This window comes from Cyanistes caeruleus, chromosome 1 (genome assembly GCF_971803275.1).
Source record: "Cyanistes caeruleus chromosome 1, bCyaCae1.hap1.1, whole genome shotgun sequence".
Classification (NCBI taxonomy): domain Eukaryota; kingdom Metazoa; phylum Chordata; class Aves; order Passeriformes; family Paridae; genus Cyanistes; species Cyanistes caeruleus.
Genome location: NC_141701.1, coordinates 21,030,149 through 21,048,233, shown reverse-complemented (window position 1 = coordinate 21,048,233; position 18,085 = coordinate 21,030,149). Strand labels below are relative to the sequence as shown.

At 45.4% G+C, this 18,085-nt stretch overlaps 1 protein-coding gene across 4 annotated transcripts; it reads right to left on the bottom strand.

Annotated features, from left to right (window-relative positions):
• Nucleotides 1-17,669, bottom strand: RRM2B (ribonucleotide reductase regulatory TP53 inducible subunit M2B). Of its 4 annotated transcripts, none has more exons than XM_023920692.2 (9): nt 17,445-17,669; nt 12,634-12,786; nt 10,984-11,100; nt 9,925-10,058; nt 9,156-9,250; nt 8,118-8,251; nt 3,962-4,066; nt 2,788-2,901; nt 1-2,299 (listed from the first exon to the last, which is right to left on the bottom strand). In XM_023920692.2, the coding sequence occupies exons 1-9, from the start codon at nt 17,445-17,447 to the stop codon at nt 2,147-2,149; spliced, it is 1,008 nt and encodes a 335-aa protein (XP_023776460.1). In that variant the 5' UTR covers nt 17,448-17,669; the 3' UTR covers nt 1-2,146. The 4 variants fall into 4 exon arrangements, with proteins under 4 accessions (XP_023776460.1, XP_023776457.1, XP_023776461.1 ...); XM_023920689.2 differs by lacking the exon at nt 17,445-17,669 and adding an exon at nt 17,235-17,428; XM_023920693.2 differs by lacking the exon at nt 17,445-17,669 and adding an exon at nt 16,652-17,186.
• Between the last annotated feature and the right edge of the window lie 416 nt (nt 17,670-18,085).

The following is an 18,085-nucleotide window of genomic DNA, read 5'->3' as shown; positions in this document are numbered from 1 at the left end:
TAACTTGTAAATCAAGGCATGGGCTTCCCCACACTCAAATTTTATTGAAACTACACACATATTTTACACACAAATTGAGTGGGAGCCGATGTACCAGACTTTGGTATCTCATATACATTTACAGAACCTGAGCACATTGCAGTTTCATATTAGAATACTCTCTATATTCTCATTATCATTCATGACTCAAAATAAATGCTTTTTAGTACTTTCAGTGACATAATAGGTTCCATTACTCCAACAGCAGATCGATTTACAGTATTTTCACTTCCTACCCTATCAGCTCAATGTTTCCAAAAGGTGTTGGGTTTTCCCTCTGAGTCCACAGTTCTCCTGCAGTTCCAGCTTTTGTCTGTGCCCTCTTCCAAGTAACTCATACAAATGATGCAGGCTCTTCTCCAGGAAAAAATAAGCTGTTCCATTTCCATGCTCAGTACATACTCCTGATCTTTTAAAGAGACTAAAAAAAATCTAAGTCAATTTTGCTGTTTATTTTTACAGCAGGGAGTTGTCCACTAGGAATTAAGTGCTAAGGCAGTGGACCTGTTTCATGGAACTTGGGTACCCAGGATGATGGCTGATCTGGGCTGGCAGGGAAATAACTCTTACACCACCCCATCACTGATAACCCTGGGCTGTCAGTTTGGCTCATGCCAGATGTATCAGAAGCAGCACAAAATGTTTGCAATGGTAAGACTTACAAAAGCACTTTCACAAAATGCTGTAAATTATGAAAAATGCTTGGGTTTAATAAAGTGGAACCCTTTGTCTAGCTCTTGTACACTCACTTCATCTTGGAAAAAAAAAAAGAGCCCATCTATTTGCAGATAAACCAGGTACAGCTAAATAGCATGTCTTCTACCCCAAGTACCAGTGCAGCATGTCAGCCACTCCTCAATCCCTCCATTCTCTACACATGATATCAAAAAATTAGAAACAGTTTTCAGGCACACAATCAAAAACCAAACAACAGTTCTTTGTAAGATGCTGCTACTCCATACTACCTCTGGGCCTGTTTTTGAAATGTTTAATACCTTCTTTCAGAAGCTGTTCTGTGACAATGGTTCCAATGGTTCACATCAAACACATAACCTGATGTACCTTCATATGTTATTGGGTGCTTCCTTACATCCCAAGTAGTCTGTTTGTAGCACCTCAAGGAATAATCCCTTGGAATGACATGTCTTCTCACCCCTTCAATGCACAAGTACAACCAAGAAGGGGAGAATATCAAACCACCCAGCACAACAGGGGGAGATGGACAACACCCAGAGCTGGCTGTTTCAGTGTCAAGTGATTACAAACAGAATTACTTAATAAGGCACTTGATCAGTGAAGCAAGGAAAAACAGGCAGCAGAAGCCAAAGAACTACAGGATGTGTAGTAGATTTTTTCTCCACTGTTAACAGGTGTGCCTTTTCAAGAATTGTTCAAAGGCCACTGACCTGTTCAGTAACAGCTGTAAGACAAGAATTACATGTATTTGAATTACATGCCTACCAGGACCCATCACTTTTCCAACCAGAATAAAAATTGTTTCAGACAGAACCTAGGTTAATGGGGAGATTACACTTAACTCCTGGGTTTAATAATATTCTATAGGTCAGACCTCATTAAGGTCTTCTCACATTCAACTATTACTGTATCTGCAACAGGATGAAACAGAAAAGCTTTTACTCCAAAACTACCAAACAGACCAAACCTACAAACATGAAAACAGAAAACAGGAAAATAATTTATAGTGATGTTTTTACGTGGATTGATACCTCATCTGGTTTTCATATTAAAATACCATAACATGAGGTAAATATGCAGTTTGCTTCTTAAACAAACATCCACGTTTGTGACATGTGACACTATCCATGTCATCTTTAAAGACAGCATTGACAGCAGATGAGTCAAGGGAATCTTAAAAAGGTCATCATTCTACAAAGCCATATACATTTTTTACAGATGATTCCCCTTTTTTTTTTCAAATGACACAGAGAGAAATATATTTACTCCTCTGACAAACAACATGAAAACCCAGGAAAAATATCCCAGTAGACTCTGATTTCCACAAGAAGAAATTAGAAGAAATTAATTAATTTCACAGCATAAAGGGAGATAAGGAGAGGGAAACAGTCACCATTCATTTGCCAATTTGTCAAAAATCTGCATCCAGAGTGAAGACATTGTCCATTGTTTCTGCCATGACAGCAAAACGTTGATATTCCGAAACCCGCTTCTCAAAGAAATTTGTTTTTCCTTCCAGAGAAATATTCTCCATGAAATCAAAAGGATTTTCTGCATGAAAGACCTGGGGAAGGAAAACACACTGGTGGCTGTGACAGGGAAATAATGCTTTAAAAACCCCATAACAAACAAAACTGTCAAATGTTTTCAAACTAGACCACTTCTGGCTGCAGCACCCTATGGACATCTATGGTCCCTATGGATCTACGGACATCTATCGAAGTAAATTCAATACTGCCACTCCCAGGAGTTTGGTCTGTGGTGAAGTTCACTTTTGCAAGGTGCTTGTTATTCTTCAACACTGCAGCATCTGAGCACAGCTTACGCTTCCCATTACAAACTGAGCTGAGCAGCTGAAGGGAAACAAAGGCCTAAATTGTTCTTGCTCTTTTACAGTGAAGCATAGGTATGAATGCTGTGGTTTCAGCTGTCACTCAGAGGAAGTCCTTGTGCTAAATATGATCTGCTCCCCAGCATGACAAGGGAGTGCTTTGTGCTGGCAGTTCTGGGCTGCACTGGCAGGCCAGCATTTGGGGCAATTGCATCTCTTACCTTTGAGAACCCAAGCTCCATTAGTAACCTGTCTGCAACAAATTCAATGTATTGTTTCATCAAGGTGCAATTCATTCCAATCAGACCCACAGGTAACGCCTCAGTTAGAAACTCCTAGAAGTTAAAATACAGATGACCTTTAGAGAAATGAAATTTAAGAAGAAAAAGGAGAGAAGACACCTGTGTTTCACCGTAACATACTTTGTGATATTCCAGGCTCCCCAGGAAACTGTCTGAATAAATAACTTGCATCACTAATTTCAACAAATATCTTCTGTTTTCAGTAACCTCCTTTATTTTTAGCCTGTTATTCCGGAAAAGGCACAAGATTTTATCACTGCCCCTCTAAACTGCCTTTCTTCAATGCCCCAGTGTAAGCTTCAGTGTAAGTTTAAGCTCCAACTTCAATAAACCTACAGACCATACTAGTGGGAGCAGGAATAGATCAATAAATCACTGGTTTTCCTGGCTTCCAGCCAATATAGAATGACAGATCAGAGGGCAATGAAATATATGAGTGCTGAACCCAGTCATGTGTATGTTTAGGCACCACTGCTTACCTGTCAGTGTTGTGAGCACTTGTTATCATCACAGTAGTTAAGATAACAACAGGAAAGAAAACTAAACTAAAATCCTGCCAAACACTCAGCCATGCAGAAATTTTTGTCTGCAGAAGGGTGACACTTCATGTGAAAGAACCTGGCATCAACCTCAGGAAAAGCCAGAAGACATGATACTCGTGGCCAGAACAGACCCTGCCTTCTCCTGAGGACAAGCAGAGATGTGAATACAATAGGGAGAGACAAAGATCCTGAAAGGACAGATGTAAACGAACTCCTCTCTGAGAGACAGCTGCAATTGGACTAGATGATTATTGTAGGTCCCTTCCAAGTGAAATTATTCTATTCAATATCAACTAAGACAGCTTTTCTTCCTTTCTGTCATTAAGGAGAAAACCTGCTGCCAGCTTTACCTCCCCCCTGTTGCTTGACAACTGAAACAGAAAGTCTCTGACTCTTATTGTCACCATTAAGGAAGAGGGAAAGAATGGTATAATGCATCAGGGATCAACCCTGAGCCAAGTATCAATCCTGAAAGTTAGAAGTTAATTTGTTTATTTTCACACCTCAGACTGGGCCCGTGCTGCCCACAGTGTGGTCACAGCCAGGATTACCTGCTCAATTTCTACAGCATTAACGATGATCTCACAGACTCGCTCTTCTGACGGTCTGTTCACTAAATAATGGAACATTAGACAAGCAAAATCACAGTGTAGACCCTGAAATCAGAGAACAATGAAAAAAACAGTCAGTTTTCCCATCTTCCACATAGTTCACTCTTATTTTCAGGTAGTCTCATTTGGATTGAAGTTTCCCAGCCTCCTGCTTTTATGAAAGTCTTAATGTTATCACATGTAGTGTGGACTTGTAGTTTACAAACCAGTAACATCTCAAATCTAACACATGCCACTATCCCAAAATAATGTTCAGCATACACATTTCTCAGGAAAAATTTTTCTGAGGACTCCTCTCTACTGTTAGTGATCCTACACAGAGCCTTGCTGGTCTCTGCCTCCTGTCAGGGAAGATTTTGCTGAAAGACTTCTACATCAAGACCTGCAAAACTACTTGTGAGTCAAAACAGGCTGTTTACCTGCTCTTTGAGATACTTGATTTAAATTCCTTCAGTAGCATTTCTTCCCTTGCTTCTCCCAACAGCATTTTCAGAAAGGCAGATTCAGATTAAAGTCACCAAACCCAAGATTAACAAATCATCTCTGCCCCAGCTAAACTCTCTTTCTCACTTCACCCAGCTATCCTACACAGAGCCTAGTAAACTGTGCTCCTTTCCAGGATTTCCAGAAAAGTTTCCCAAGGTAAGAAAACATCAGGAGACAAGCAGCCCCAGACAGCTGCTCCAAGAGGCACCTCAGCTTCTCTTTGACTTGCCTGGGTACAGCTTGATGGTCTTGCTTCAGCCATACCCACTACTGCCAGACTGAAGGAGCACTGTGCTACCATCCCTCAACTGCAAGGTGGTGGTTACAGCCAATAAACACCAAGAGGGCACACCCAGAGTGAAAATGAATCAGAAAGAATTTGGCAGACTATGGGCTACCAGACTATGCAAAATTATCATTAGCAAGTGTCAAAACAAAACCTGGGGGCTGACCTACTGGAGAGCTGTTCTGCTGCAAAAGACCTGGGAGTCTCAGTGGGTAACAAGTTGACTGAGCCAGCAGTGCCCTTGTGACCAGAAGGGCCAGGGGTATCTTGGGGTACATTAGGAAGAGTGTGGCCAGCAGGTCAAGGGAAGTGATCCTCTCCCTCTGCCCATCCCTGGTAACATCCCATCTGCTGTGTCAAGTTCTGGGTCCCCAATACGAAAGAGACAAGGAGCTGCTGGAGAGGGTCCAGCAGTGGTTATAAAAATGATGAGAGGTCTGGAGTGTCTTTTTTATGAGGAGAGACTGCAGGAGCTGGGCCTTTTTAGTCTGGAGAAGAGAACACTGAGAGGGGATCTCATTAATGCATATAATTATCTCAAATGTGGTATTGTGGTTTAGGAGTGGCACTCCCCAGTTCAGTGCCCCTACCAAGACTATCCCAAACCAGATGCCACTTGTTTGCTCCCTGCCCCCACCAAGACACCCCCAGCTTCCCCTTGCCCTTTCCTGCTTTGCAGATGGAGGCACAAAAGGTGAAAAGCATGGGACTGGAAACAACAATGAGATAACAAAAGGAACAGTAACAGCAATATGAACAACAAAATGTATAAGACAAAGAAGTTATTTATATGGAAACCCCATGACAAATACCCACCTGCTCTTCCCTAATACATTTTTTCCCACTGGAAGGAACAACCTTCTTCTCAAAAGGAGGAGAGAGTCCCTTTTCCCCACCCCTGTCAATGACCTGAGATGGTCAACAACATCTTATGGTCTTAGCATGCCCACACAGCTCCAGGCTCCACACCCTCACAGCAACTACAAAGAACTAACTCTCTTTGGCTGAAGCCAGGACAAGCAGGTGCCAAGAGGATGGTTCCAGACTCTTTTCAGTGGTGCCCAGCGACAAGATGAGGAGCAATGGCTGCAAACTAAAACACAGGAAGTTTCACCTCAACATCAACATGAGGAAGAACTTTGTCGAGTGTGACAGAGCACTGGAACAGGCTGCCCAGGGTGATTGCGGAGTCACCCTCTCTGGACACATTCCAAATGCACCTGGACACGTTCCTGTGTCACCTGCTTCAGGTGACCCTGCTTGGCAGGGCAGTTGGACTAGATGATTTCCAGAGAACCCTTCCAACCCTTACAATTCAGTGATTCTGTGAAAACCATTCTGGGGAGGCTACAAAATCCTTGTGATTAAGGTCATGAAACAGCCCTGAAATAACAATTTGTGAAATATCCCCCCCTCTAGTGACCAACTGCATTAGCTCCTGCTGCAAGGCTTCCCATGGTCTTATCCAGGGCAACACCACCAGCAGGATGCAGGACATGCCTGGCTTCTCCCATGAACTGGTGTGCTCTGCTGACTGGTGATCCCACCAGCTTTGCACCTTTAAGTATCAGAGATGCACCAGCTCAAGAAGAGCCTGGGAACAGAGCCAGCAGCTCAAAAAACACACTGAGTGTTAATCAGTTATCTGTCCAGGTGCACCAAAAAACAGTTTGTAGTTTTCCATTGTGGATTCTTTTTACTGCCACTGGGTTTCAATGCAGGTGCTCTGTGCACCAAGCTTTAACCTTCATAACAGCACTGCAGTTGGAATTATGCCAGCAGAGCTCAACAAAATTTTCATCTGTTGGTGCTCAATTCTGCAGAGTAGTTACACTCAGCTGTAAGTAATCCTTGTAACAAACAAATCCTGCCTGGCTCAAATGGATCAGTTCATGATGACTCACAGAAGACACAAGGAAGGTAAAGGCTGAAGAACTATTTGTTTTTCCTTACTCATCATATCACTTTCTTCAAAAATGTCTTTTAAAGACATATTTTAAGATATCTCATTTCAAAGCAATTTATCTAACCCATGAAAATTACTTCCATTATAAAAAAGCTCTTTATACATTAAGACCAACTCTACTAAATTACAACCACTAGCATGTTTATACTGCATACAAAACTGGTCTTTCTACTTTTTCAGTGCTGACAGCGACCTAAGTAGTGCAGTGCACAGTCCCCAGCCACAAACAACAGCTGTCAACTTGCAGGGAGCAAGGAAAGGAAGAAGAAAGAAAGGAAGGAAGCAGTGAAAAGGGGCACTTGTAAGCACATGGTCTGTCATATTTGGTGTGATGACATGCAGCCCCTCAGACACAAGTTAAGAAGCACTCCCCTCAAAGGCAGATCTGTAATTGCCCCCTCCCAGGAGATGCTATTGCTGTGCAGCAACACAAGATCATGGAGAGGACTGGTATCTCATGCTTCTGCAGCAACCTGCCACAGCTGCCTCAGTGATGGATGGAGGCGGCTGGCTGTCTGCAAGCTCTGTGACCCACAACCAGGAGTAGGTGGGGAGTGCTATTTGGAGCCCACCTGAACCTGCCTGGAAAAGCTGAGGCACAGTAACTTTCAAGAGTCACACATTATCCACATTCTTGCTACAGACAGGCCCCCCTGCAGCTGGGGACCATGCAATTCCACCCCACTTCACTTCTTGAGCAGCTGGGCCTTTCCCTCCCTTCACAGGACAGGAAAACAAACATCCCCTTCAATCTAAAAAATCCATCTTTTTGAGGTGCTCTAGCATGTCCAGGGAAGAGCAACAAAGCTAGTGAAGGGTATGGAGCACCAGTCTTATGAGGATTTACTGAGGGAGGTGGGAGTATTTAGGCTGAAGAAAAGGAGGCTCAGGGGAGACCTGAGCTCTCTACAACTACCTGAGAGAAAGTTGTGGTCAGGTGTGGGTCAGTCTCTTCTCCCAAGCAACAGGACAAGAGGAAATAGCCTAAAGTTGCATCAAACAGGGGATTACATTGGATATCACAAAAAACTACATGGAAATTGCTGTTAAGCATTAGAATAGTCTGTCCAGGGAAGTAGTTGAGTCACCATGACTGAAGGTATTTAAAAGACATGGTAACGTGGCACATAGGGACTTGGTTTAGGGGTGGACTTGGCAGTGGCAGGTTAACAGTTTCATTCAGTGATCTTAAAGGTCTTTACCAATCTAAACAATTCTATGATTCTATAATTATTGGTAAAAGTCTGCTTCTTTCCCTTTCCTCTGTCAAGACTATGGGTTCTTCATGAATATAATTCTACCCTTCCCCGGGAAACTCACTTTCCTTCCCAAACAGTGTGCAGGACATGCCACATTACCTCATCTCTGCTAATAAGTTCATTGGAGAAGGTCAATCCAGGCATCAAGCCTCTCTTCTTCAACCAAAATATAGCAGCAAAGGAACCCGAAAAGAAGATGCCTTCCACTGCAGCAAAGGCAACCACTCTCTCACCTGTTCAACATAACATATTTTTGTTAGATACAAATTGCAGTATTTCTCATCAGCAAGATGAACCATTTGCATCAGACAGGGTGGTGCTGGAGAGTAGCAATCCCCTCTGCAGCACCAGATGCTGTCTTTGACCACATCCCTCAGCAGATCCTGACACATACAGGGTCTACACACCCCACAGCACTCAGCCATAGGGAACCCCAGCAGAACTGAAGAACCAGGGAGCCCCAGCAGAACTGAAGAACCAGGGCACCCACTGAAATCATCACAAGTCAGAAGCAAAAGAATTTAATTGTCCAAAGTGTCTAAGACGTTAGTACTCCATTATCTCTGTCTCCTGGAAGGCAGGAAAGCAGCTGTGTAACTGACAGCCAAAACTGAGAAAAAGGCCAGTCTCTCATAAATTAAACAAAAAACCCTATACCACAATTTTTTCTTGTTGGGAATCTACATAAAACCATATTCTTACAAGAGTGAAAGACTACAGAACATAAGACACAAATAACTATTCATGTTATCCCACCTTTAATCTGGGGAAAGCAAGGCATTATTGGTGCCAGTTCTCCCTGTTCTCTTCATGAATGTATTTCTTCAAACTACAAGACCATCTGACTGTTTAGTGAAGCCACATCATTCAGTATGTGTCATTCAGTATAAAGACAAAAAAGAGCACTTTTCATAACATGATTTCAGGGGGCACTGCCATTATTTTATTTCTCTAGCTGAAGATAAAAACATAGAAGCTCACCAGAACTTACTTCTAGTTCTTTAGTTAAACCAGAGACCCAGAAGTCACTACATCTCTTGAGAATTTAATTTAATGTTCCAGGGATGCAGCTTACTCACAGAAGGTCAGGTTGTGATACACAGTAGAAACAAGAAACAAGTAGAAAAAGCTACACACCAAAAGTGGATTCTCGGTCTTCAATCCACTTCAGAGCCCAGTCTGCTTTCTTCTTAACACAAGGCATTGTTTCAATAGCATTAAATAAGAAATCCCTATAGAAGAAAACAGAGACAAAACATCAAAATAGTGATTTATGTAAATCTGCCCTGGTTGTCCCTTCCAGCTCCAGGATCCCATTATGCAAGGCTCTGAACTAACCCAAGTAAGAGACCATTCCCACCCCAAAGAGGTGATGATCTGTCCGGCTTTTGTCTGGGATAGAGTTAATTTTCTTCCCAGTTGCTTCTACAGTGCTGTGTTTTATATTTAGAATGAGAATTATATTGATAACATATTGATGTTTTAGTTGCTGCTAAGCACTGTTTACACAAAGTCCAGGACTCTTCAGCTTCTAACCCTGCCCCACCTGTGAGCAGGCTGGGGGGAACAGGAAGCTGGGAGGGGACACAGCCAGGACAGCAGACACCAAGTGGCCAAAGGGATACTCCATACGATGTCATGCTCAGAGTATAAACTAGGGGAAAGCTGGCTAGCCTCTTGGGAACTGGCTGGGTATCAGTCAGCAGGCACTGAGCAACTGCATTATGCACCACTTGTTTTGTACTATTATTATTATCATCATTATTCTTATTTTCCTTTTCTGTCCTATCCAACTCCCCCAGAAAGTCAGTATGAAACAGGAGACAGCTGCCATGCTGTCCTACAACAGTGGCACTGGCTTCAGCGACAGATTTCCCACAGCTTTGTAACACAAGCAGAGGTTTACCTTTTCTTGGGATCTTTGATGTAGGTGTCTATGAGCAAGCTGTACATCTCTGAGTGAACATTCTCAATGAGAATTTGAAAGCCATAGAAACAACGAGCTTCTGGGATCTGCACCTCCTGACTAAAACGTGCCACCTACCAAAACCAGAAAGCATGGCAATGAGTACAATAAAACAGTCCTGCATGACACTACTCTGAGCTCAACAGGAGAGACAGCTGATCTCTGCTACAGAAACAGGATGGGAGCAGTTTGATCCTACTTTGTTCACAGACATGTCAATAGGATTGCTGTGGTGCAGAGGAAAATAAAGCAAGCTAGCCAGAAGTAAATACATCTAAGAGCTGAAGCATGAGGGCTTACGTACACAGAACAGCAAAATAATGCAATCCTAATCACTTAGTACTGAACAAAGCCTCAGACTTTTTGTTCAGCATTAAAAATATAAACAGAATGACATAAGGCATGTTCATGCAATACATGCACATATATGCTACATGTTAGAAACATTCAAACATTTGAGATTTAAACTGGGCATCTGCAGACAAACACCACTATTAACCTGTGATGAGATATTCTCCAGCCCAGAATAGATATCAACAGGAAGAATTCCCCACCTTTTTAGCAGCACTCACCTGCAACTCTAAAAGATTCTAGGATGCCACTCATTGAGAACAAAAAAATTTTACCTTAGGAATACATGGCACAGCCATGGTCTGTATTCCCTATTTTTCAATTAACTTGAGTACAGGAAAAATATGGGGTCATATTAAATTCATTCAGAAATGCACATCCCACAGCCAAGCAGGGGCTGAACTTAAAAGCTGTGTCCTAGAGTGATGTGATTGGGAGCCCTGATGACCACAGATAATCCAACTTAAACACTGTTCCCAAATGAACAAGCTGCTTGTTCCACTTGACAAAGGTAAGATGGTAAGAAAAAAAATACACCTTTAATAAACCTATGAATTAATATAAAAAAGTCAAAACGGAAAATTATTAAGTTGAAAAGTTACTAAGACAAAAACATGACTATTCAAGCCCTCTGTAAGTCTTTCTCACCAGGTTTTCATTTACAATTCCATCACTGGCTGCAAAAAATGCCAGAACGTGAGAGATAAAGTATTTTTCATCTGCTTTCAGCTTGTTCCAGTGAGGAAGGTCCTTTGACAAATCAACCTAATGGAAAGAAAAAAGGAAAACATTATTGTCCTTCTGGATTTGTCATTCTGTAAAAACAGTCAAGTGACTGAGCCAGAGTTTTGGCATTTGCTTTCAAATCTTTACATGTAGGGAATTTAAATACTTGTGACTGTAAAAGACAACAGAGACACAGCAGTACTGTTGTCTCTCTCTGCAACAGTAACATCATGTACTTGTTTCACAGTTTACACTTTGTAATTTGGAATAAAAATTGGTGTCTACTGAATAAATAAACAAGATTTTGAAAAGCCTTAGTATCTTTTTGTCACAAGTATGAACATGTACCAGTAACCAGAGCTCATTCTGAGACACTTAAACTTTACTTTAAATAAATGTTGATACCCCAAGAAAGCTATACCCAAGCGTGTCAAAAGATGGACTGAGGGGACTTCTGCCTTTGGCAGGTATTCAGCCTCCATGTTGTCAAAGAATGATATGGAGCAAATGCTGAGCAACTGTTCCTGTCTATCAGACCAAACCCCAGCCATGAGTGAAAACCACAGCTTTTTTCACATGGGTCTTTTTTGTTTGTAGGATTTCTGAACCAAAACAGCACTAAAGTAGAGCCAGTTGTGAAAAATACAGAAGACCCACAGATGGTAGGACAGTATAAGAAGGAACCAGTAACATAGTAAAAAGGAAATGCTGGTAAGGCAGGAGTTCAAATACTTTTTCTTTAATGGTTTAAATGAAGATCTGCTGCAACAGGGCAGCAAGCTGCCCAGGCAGGTAATGAAACACCACCTCCACAAACAGCTGCTCCTCACCATCCCATGATGCTTTCTGGTCTATTTAGAGCCTGCCAGTGCTTTCACCTCACTCCTCTGCAGTTGCAGACCACTGCCTACAAATGAGCAAAGGGTGCATAAGCTTTGAGTTGGAACAACCAGCTCCTCTGGCAGGTGATCCCTCCAAAGCAGAGCAGTGTTCAGAGGTCAGCACTGCTGTAAGCATAGCAAGTACTGCTCAGGTCTAGCTAACCAGCAATCTTGGGGAAGAACTTAGAGCTTGCACTACAACATGGGGAAAGCACCTCACCAGGGCAATCGGGGGTCAGCTAAACGCATTTTTAGCAAGTGTCTCTGGTTAACACTGTCTGTCTGGAAATTTAGGTATCTAATATTAAGGAACAGCGTGAAATTTCCCAGAGATCTTACATGGGCAAGGAGTTAGTTGCAGGTTCAGAGACCACAGCATGGTAGGAGCTATCTGACCACGAATCAGAGCAATCTTAGGATTTCTCTATAACTAGAGAAGCACCTCAGGTCGCACCTCAGGTCACACCTCATCCTAAACTAAGCACCTAACACAGTTCTGCTGAATCACCCTGTGGAAGCAGCTTGCTTTCCACTGTTTGTGAAGGGAGTTCTGCTTTGGTGCTGGCACCCGATGTTTGATGCAATTAACTCCAACTTTTGCAACACAGGAGCCAGCAGCAGAGCTAGGAAAGATGGACCAGGACTCTGGTGGTCTCACTGCCTTTTGCCAGCCCACTGGCCCAGGGCTCACCTCTTCTGCTGTCCAGAAGGAGGCCTGAGCTTGCTTATACATCTTCCATATGTCTGGGTACTGGATGGGGAAGATGACAAACCGGCGGTGATTTTTTCTGAGTAGAGGCTCTTCATCAAGGTCAGAGCCATTCTCAGCAGCACTCGAAGAGCTCTGAAAATAAAGCACAGTTCTGGTTAAAGTTACTACTATTTATTCTTCCTCCTCACACTATCCCAAAGGTGCAGTTTGAAGCTCACCCATGTCACACAGACACTCACCTGGCCCCCTGGGGTACGTGTACCCTCGCCCTCCATCCGTGCTCCCCGCAGCACTGCCTGTCTGCCCGGCTCTACCCAGCACGGCTCACACCAACCACCCCCTCCCAGCTGTGCTGGCGCCGGGAAGTGCCCCACACCTGTGTGCCACAGATAAAGCCTTCTGCAGCACGGGGGGAAATCTGCTCTGGGAGACATCAGCCACTGTGGTACCACACACGGGGAGACACGTGTGACATCTAGGCATGGTGCTGCAGCCTTCAACCAGCACAGCTCCACAGGCTCACTGCCCAGGTGCCTACAGTCATTTGTTTTACATTCAGCCTTTAGGACCTGGATGGTCTGCTTTAAGAAAACCAAAAGATCACAGCAACTAATCCCAACTGACAGAGGACAGCCCTGTGCCACAGCAAGTCTCAGCACGGAGGTTTGTGTACACAATCTGTGAGGGCAGCCCACACAACACAGCGGGTCTGGAGGCTCTCCCTCGAGCGCCGATATGAAGCTAACGTGCCTCTTCCCCACAGCTGGCAGCAGAAAAACCTCTGCCTGGAATCACCCATTTCCACTCTGATCCTTCTGTATGGAGTCCCACAGGATATCTGTGCACAGCTCTTCCTCAGAGAGTTCTAGCCCAGCTGAGCTGGGGAGGTGGGGACAGCTGATATTTAGGAAACAGGCCAGTGAAAAGTAGCAGAGAGGGCACTGTGAGCAGGGCTTTCACCTCACCTCTGGCTGGAGACATCTGTTCCCAGGATCAATCCCTGCAGACATGTCACCAGGCCCCTACTAGAAACAACTGCTGTGAAGAGCTGTCAGGATAGCACACTGCAAGCTCTGCAGAAGGGCTGGTGACTCACAGTGATCAGACACTCAGCCAGCAGGATGCCTTTCTGGGCTGGTTCCAAGATCCCACTGACACTGCTTTAGAGGAAAACTAACAAGAGGCAGTTTACAAGGTGTTACATATAATACAGCAGAGAAGAGGAGTGAACACCATTATTTTTACCTTCCGGGAGGTACCACAGTCCTTTCCCTATCCAGCCTGCTTGTAACTACTCACATAATAAAAACCATTCCTTTACTTCAATTTGGAAAATAATCTCAAACAAATAATGCCATTCACATTTTAAAAAACAAACGAGCACCAAACATACATGCACATTGCATAGATGGCATAGATACCCCAGATGCCCAGTGAATACACCGCTGAAGCACAATCTGGCTTACAATTCTACCACTTTATTCTATTTTTAAATATTACTCAATTACATGAGACAGATTTCCCACCATCATCTTGCAGAGTCTCTGCCGAAGGCCATGAAAGACGTTTTTTACTTCCCAGGGCATAGAGATGGTTACAATAATTCTCTGGAATGGAGAGAATTTGGGGTTGGCAGGTTTGGCATCTTGTCTTAGCACACACCTTCTCAGGGCCTGGCATCCAGCCAATAATTCTGTCTTCTTCTGCACCAAGAGACATCCTTGAAAATGGAAACACTGCAAGTCTTCCCTATTAGCCCAGCCACTGCTGGCTCATGGACAGCTTGTTGTCCTCCAGGACCCCCAGAACCTTCTCTGCAGAGCTGCTTTCCAGCAGGTCACCCCCACCCTGTAGTGGTCCCCAGGATTATTCCTCCTCAGGCACAGGAGCTGCATTTGTCTTTGCTGAATTTCAGACAATTTCTCTCCCCATCTTTCCAGCCTGCTGAGGTCCTTCTGAAGGGCTGCAGAGCCCTCTCGTGTATCAGCTGCTCCTTTCAGCTTTGTGCCATCAGTGAACTTGCTGAGGAGGCCTCTGCCCCTTCATCCAAGTCAGTGACGGGTAAGTTAAACAATACTGGGCCCAGAATTGAATCCTGGGGGACACAACCAGTGAAAGGCATGAAACTAGACCTTGTGATGCTGGCCACAATCCTTCAAGCTCTGCCATTTAACCAGTGCTCACTCCACCTCACCATCTACTCATCCAGCTCACACTTCCTGAGCTTGTCTATGAGGGTACCACGGGAGATATTGGAAAAAGCCTGGCTAAAGCCTATGCAGACAAAATCCACTGCTCTCCTTTGTCTATTCAGCCAATTGTTCCACCACAGAAGGTAATCAGATTGGTTAAGCACGAGTCTGCTTTGGTGAATCCATGATGACTAACTCCTGATGACTGTCTTGTCTTCCATGCACTTAGAGATGGAATGCAGGATGATGAGCTGTCCCATCATCTTTCCAGGGACTCAGGTGAGGCTAACTAGCCTGTGGTTTTAAAAAATGTACCAGTATTTTGTTAAATAGATGGTTTTGGTTGTTTGGAGTTTTTTTAATTTTAAAACAGGAAAGGTCAGTCACAGAACCTCCCGCTCCACCTGTATCTCACCTCCCTTATCACCTTCAGGGTGCAGGGAAGTTTTACAGGCAGACAAGCAGCTAGTGGCTACAAGACAATCCTATCTTCTCCAACTCAGTTTCAAGAGCGTGGCACATTCTGCTGATCACTGCTGAAGCTTCACCACCTTGTGCTGAAGGAGTACAAAGCATTCCCCACCCTGCCTTCCTGGATCCAGGGGCACTGGCAGGAGTGTGAGGGGCAGGAAAAGGTAGAAGTCACTATGCCAACACTACCTTCAATCTGCACGCCAGATCTTTTTCTTAATGTTATGATGGTGCATAAAACAGTCAACACTCACCATAATGACAAAGGGTGCCCAGTTTATAACATGTACATGCTTCGTTCTGTTCAGACAACATGATCCAAATGCATAAAAGAGCTGAAGCTGGTGGGCACAGGCCAACCCTTGCTCCGGCAGGGTCAACCAGAGCCGACTGCCCAGGGCCCCATCCAGATGAGGCTTCAGTATCTTAAATGATGGAGACTACACAACCTCTGTGAGCAACCTGTTCCAGCATCTGACCACTTTCAGAAGAAAACAAGTGTTTTCTTACCTGCAGTTGCAACTTCTTGTACTCCAATGTGTGACCAACGCCCCTAGTCCCACCATGAGTCACCACAGAGAAGAGCCTGGCTCTGTCTCCTTTATTCCCTCCACTAGTTATTTTCACACGCTCACAAAAATCCCCTGGAGTCTTCTCCAGGCTGCACAGTCCCAGCACTCACAGTCTCTCTTTGTATGACAGATGCTGCAGTCTCTTAATCATTAGCCCTTGGCTGGACACACTCCAGTACATCACATCCCAGTTATTCTGCAACTGCAAGAGACAAGCTCTTCTGCTGATGACAATAAACCAAATGGACAACAAAGACTGCTTAGGGGTACTGAAATGCCTTCCATTCATTCCAAATTCAGAAAATTAGGAAATAATTAACATATTGCACATGCTTGCACATACAAGCATCACCCCACAGCTACAGATGCTGGCCTGCATGTACAAGTATCACAGTTACATGCCCTACATCAGCTGTAGCCAGGGAAAAGCTAAATCCCACTGTGATGTGGAACATACACTCAATGGTATATGCCCATGAACCCTCACACACACAGTAAGAGGCTGCACGTGTACCCCACGAGCTCCCAGAGCATTCAGGCCAGCCCTGGGCAGCACAGGCCGTGCCAGCAGTGAGATGGAAAGACCATCACCATTCCTGAAAGAGATGGCTTGCATTGCAGTGTCTGAGGAGCACAATACCTGCTGGTCCCACATGCTTGGGGGATCACAGGACTACCACGCTCTTCACTATGGGTACAGCACTTCACTGTTGAGGGGGAAACGGTAAAGGGCTTCTTACACTTGTATTTAACATGGCACACCTGTTTTTGGATACTTGAGTATCAAGCCACAAGGCCTCAGAACACCACGTGGGTTTCCCTGCCATAATGATCCTTTCTCCTCGAACACCTCAGCTTGGCTTATCACGGTTGTACCGGGGGGACTCCAGAACGTAGCTCAGACGCCTCCCAGGGGCAGACTGTCCTGGTGCACAGGGCCTGGCAAGCCAGCAACATCACCAACACCCACACCTGCCTCCGGACGAACTCTACCTCCCGGCCCGGCAGGTGCAGAACGCCCGGGGCGGTGGGGGCGGCGCTGCCCAGACCCCGAACCGAGCAGCCCGCGGCCTCCGGTCGGAGGGAGGCCCGCATCCCCCGCAGGTGCTGCCGGCGCTCCCCGGGGCCGCGGTGCCCGAGCGGTCCGGCCCTGCCGAGCCCGGGCGAGACAAGGGCGCGGGGGGACGGGCCCGTTCCCTTTCCAGGGCTGTCCGAAGCAGCAGGAGTCCGGCCCGGCAGAGAGGCCGCGGGGCCCGGCCGAGCAGGGCTGCGCTGCCGCCGCCGCCGCGCCGCCTCCGGAGCCCCCGGCCGGCCCGGCCCCGCTCCGCGCCCCGCCCGGCCTTACCCGCTCCGGGCCCGCCGCCTCCTGCAGCGCCGCCGGCCCCCAGCGCTCGCCCATGGCCGGCGGGACCGCAGGGCGAGGGGCGGCGGAGGAGGAAGGGGGAACGGCCATGGCCAAGGCCGCTCCTCCCCCGGGGAGGCCTCACTAATTGCATAACAAACACAGAGCTGCGGCGCTTGGAGGCGCTCGCTGAGGGCCCGGCGGGGAATGTACCATTGATACTTGTTTCTCTCCCTTCTTGCAAACAGAGAGAGCTTCAAAAGATTCCGGTGTTGCCTTCCAAAACGGTACCTTTCGGTGCTGCTTTAAGTGTATGCCCTTAAGAATTTTGGGTATTTTCTTTTAAAGGCACCTGGCTGCCACAGTGACTGAGACCTCCCCTGTCTCCATCCCCAAGCATGCGAAGGGGGAGTCAGGGCAGCTGGGCTCCTCTGAACTGCATCTGTTTCCTGCGGCTTTTTTATGCCTTGTGAGAGACGCTCAAGCCTCACCAGGGCAAGGGATAAGAAAAGTTCCGTGGGGAGATCTGTGACTAAGCATAAGAACAGCTCTGGTTTTCTTTCATGGAGTTTTCTGAGGAGCAGAAACACGTACCTGAGCAGTAAGTGACTGAAAAGCACAGCAGGAACACACAAACACTAAATGAGAAAAGGTGGATTCACATCAACAATATCTGCTGTTACCTGAGTACTGTTACTTCTGAGACATCCTTTAAGTTTTATTTCCCAGAGATACCTATACAAGCTGCTTAATCTTTACGTCCAACAACAGCTTCACTCATACCAAGCATACGGACTACCAGGGATTCCAGCTTTTTGTCCAGAGCAATTAGAGGATCACTGACTGATACAGAG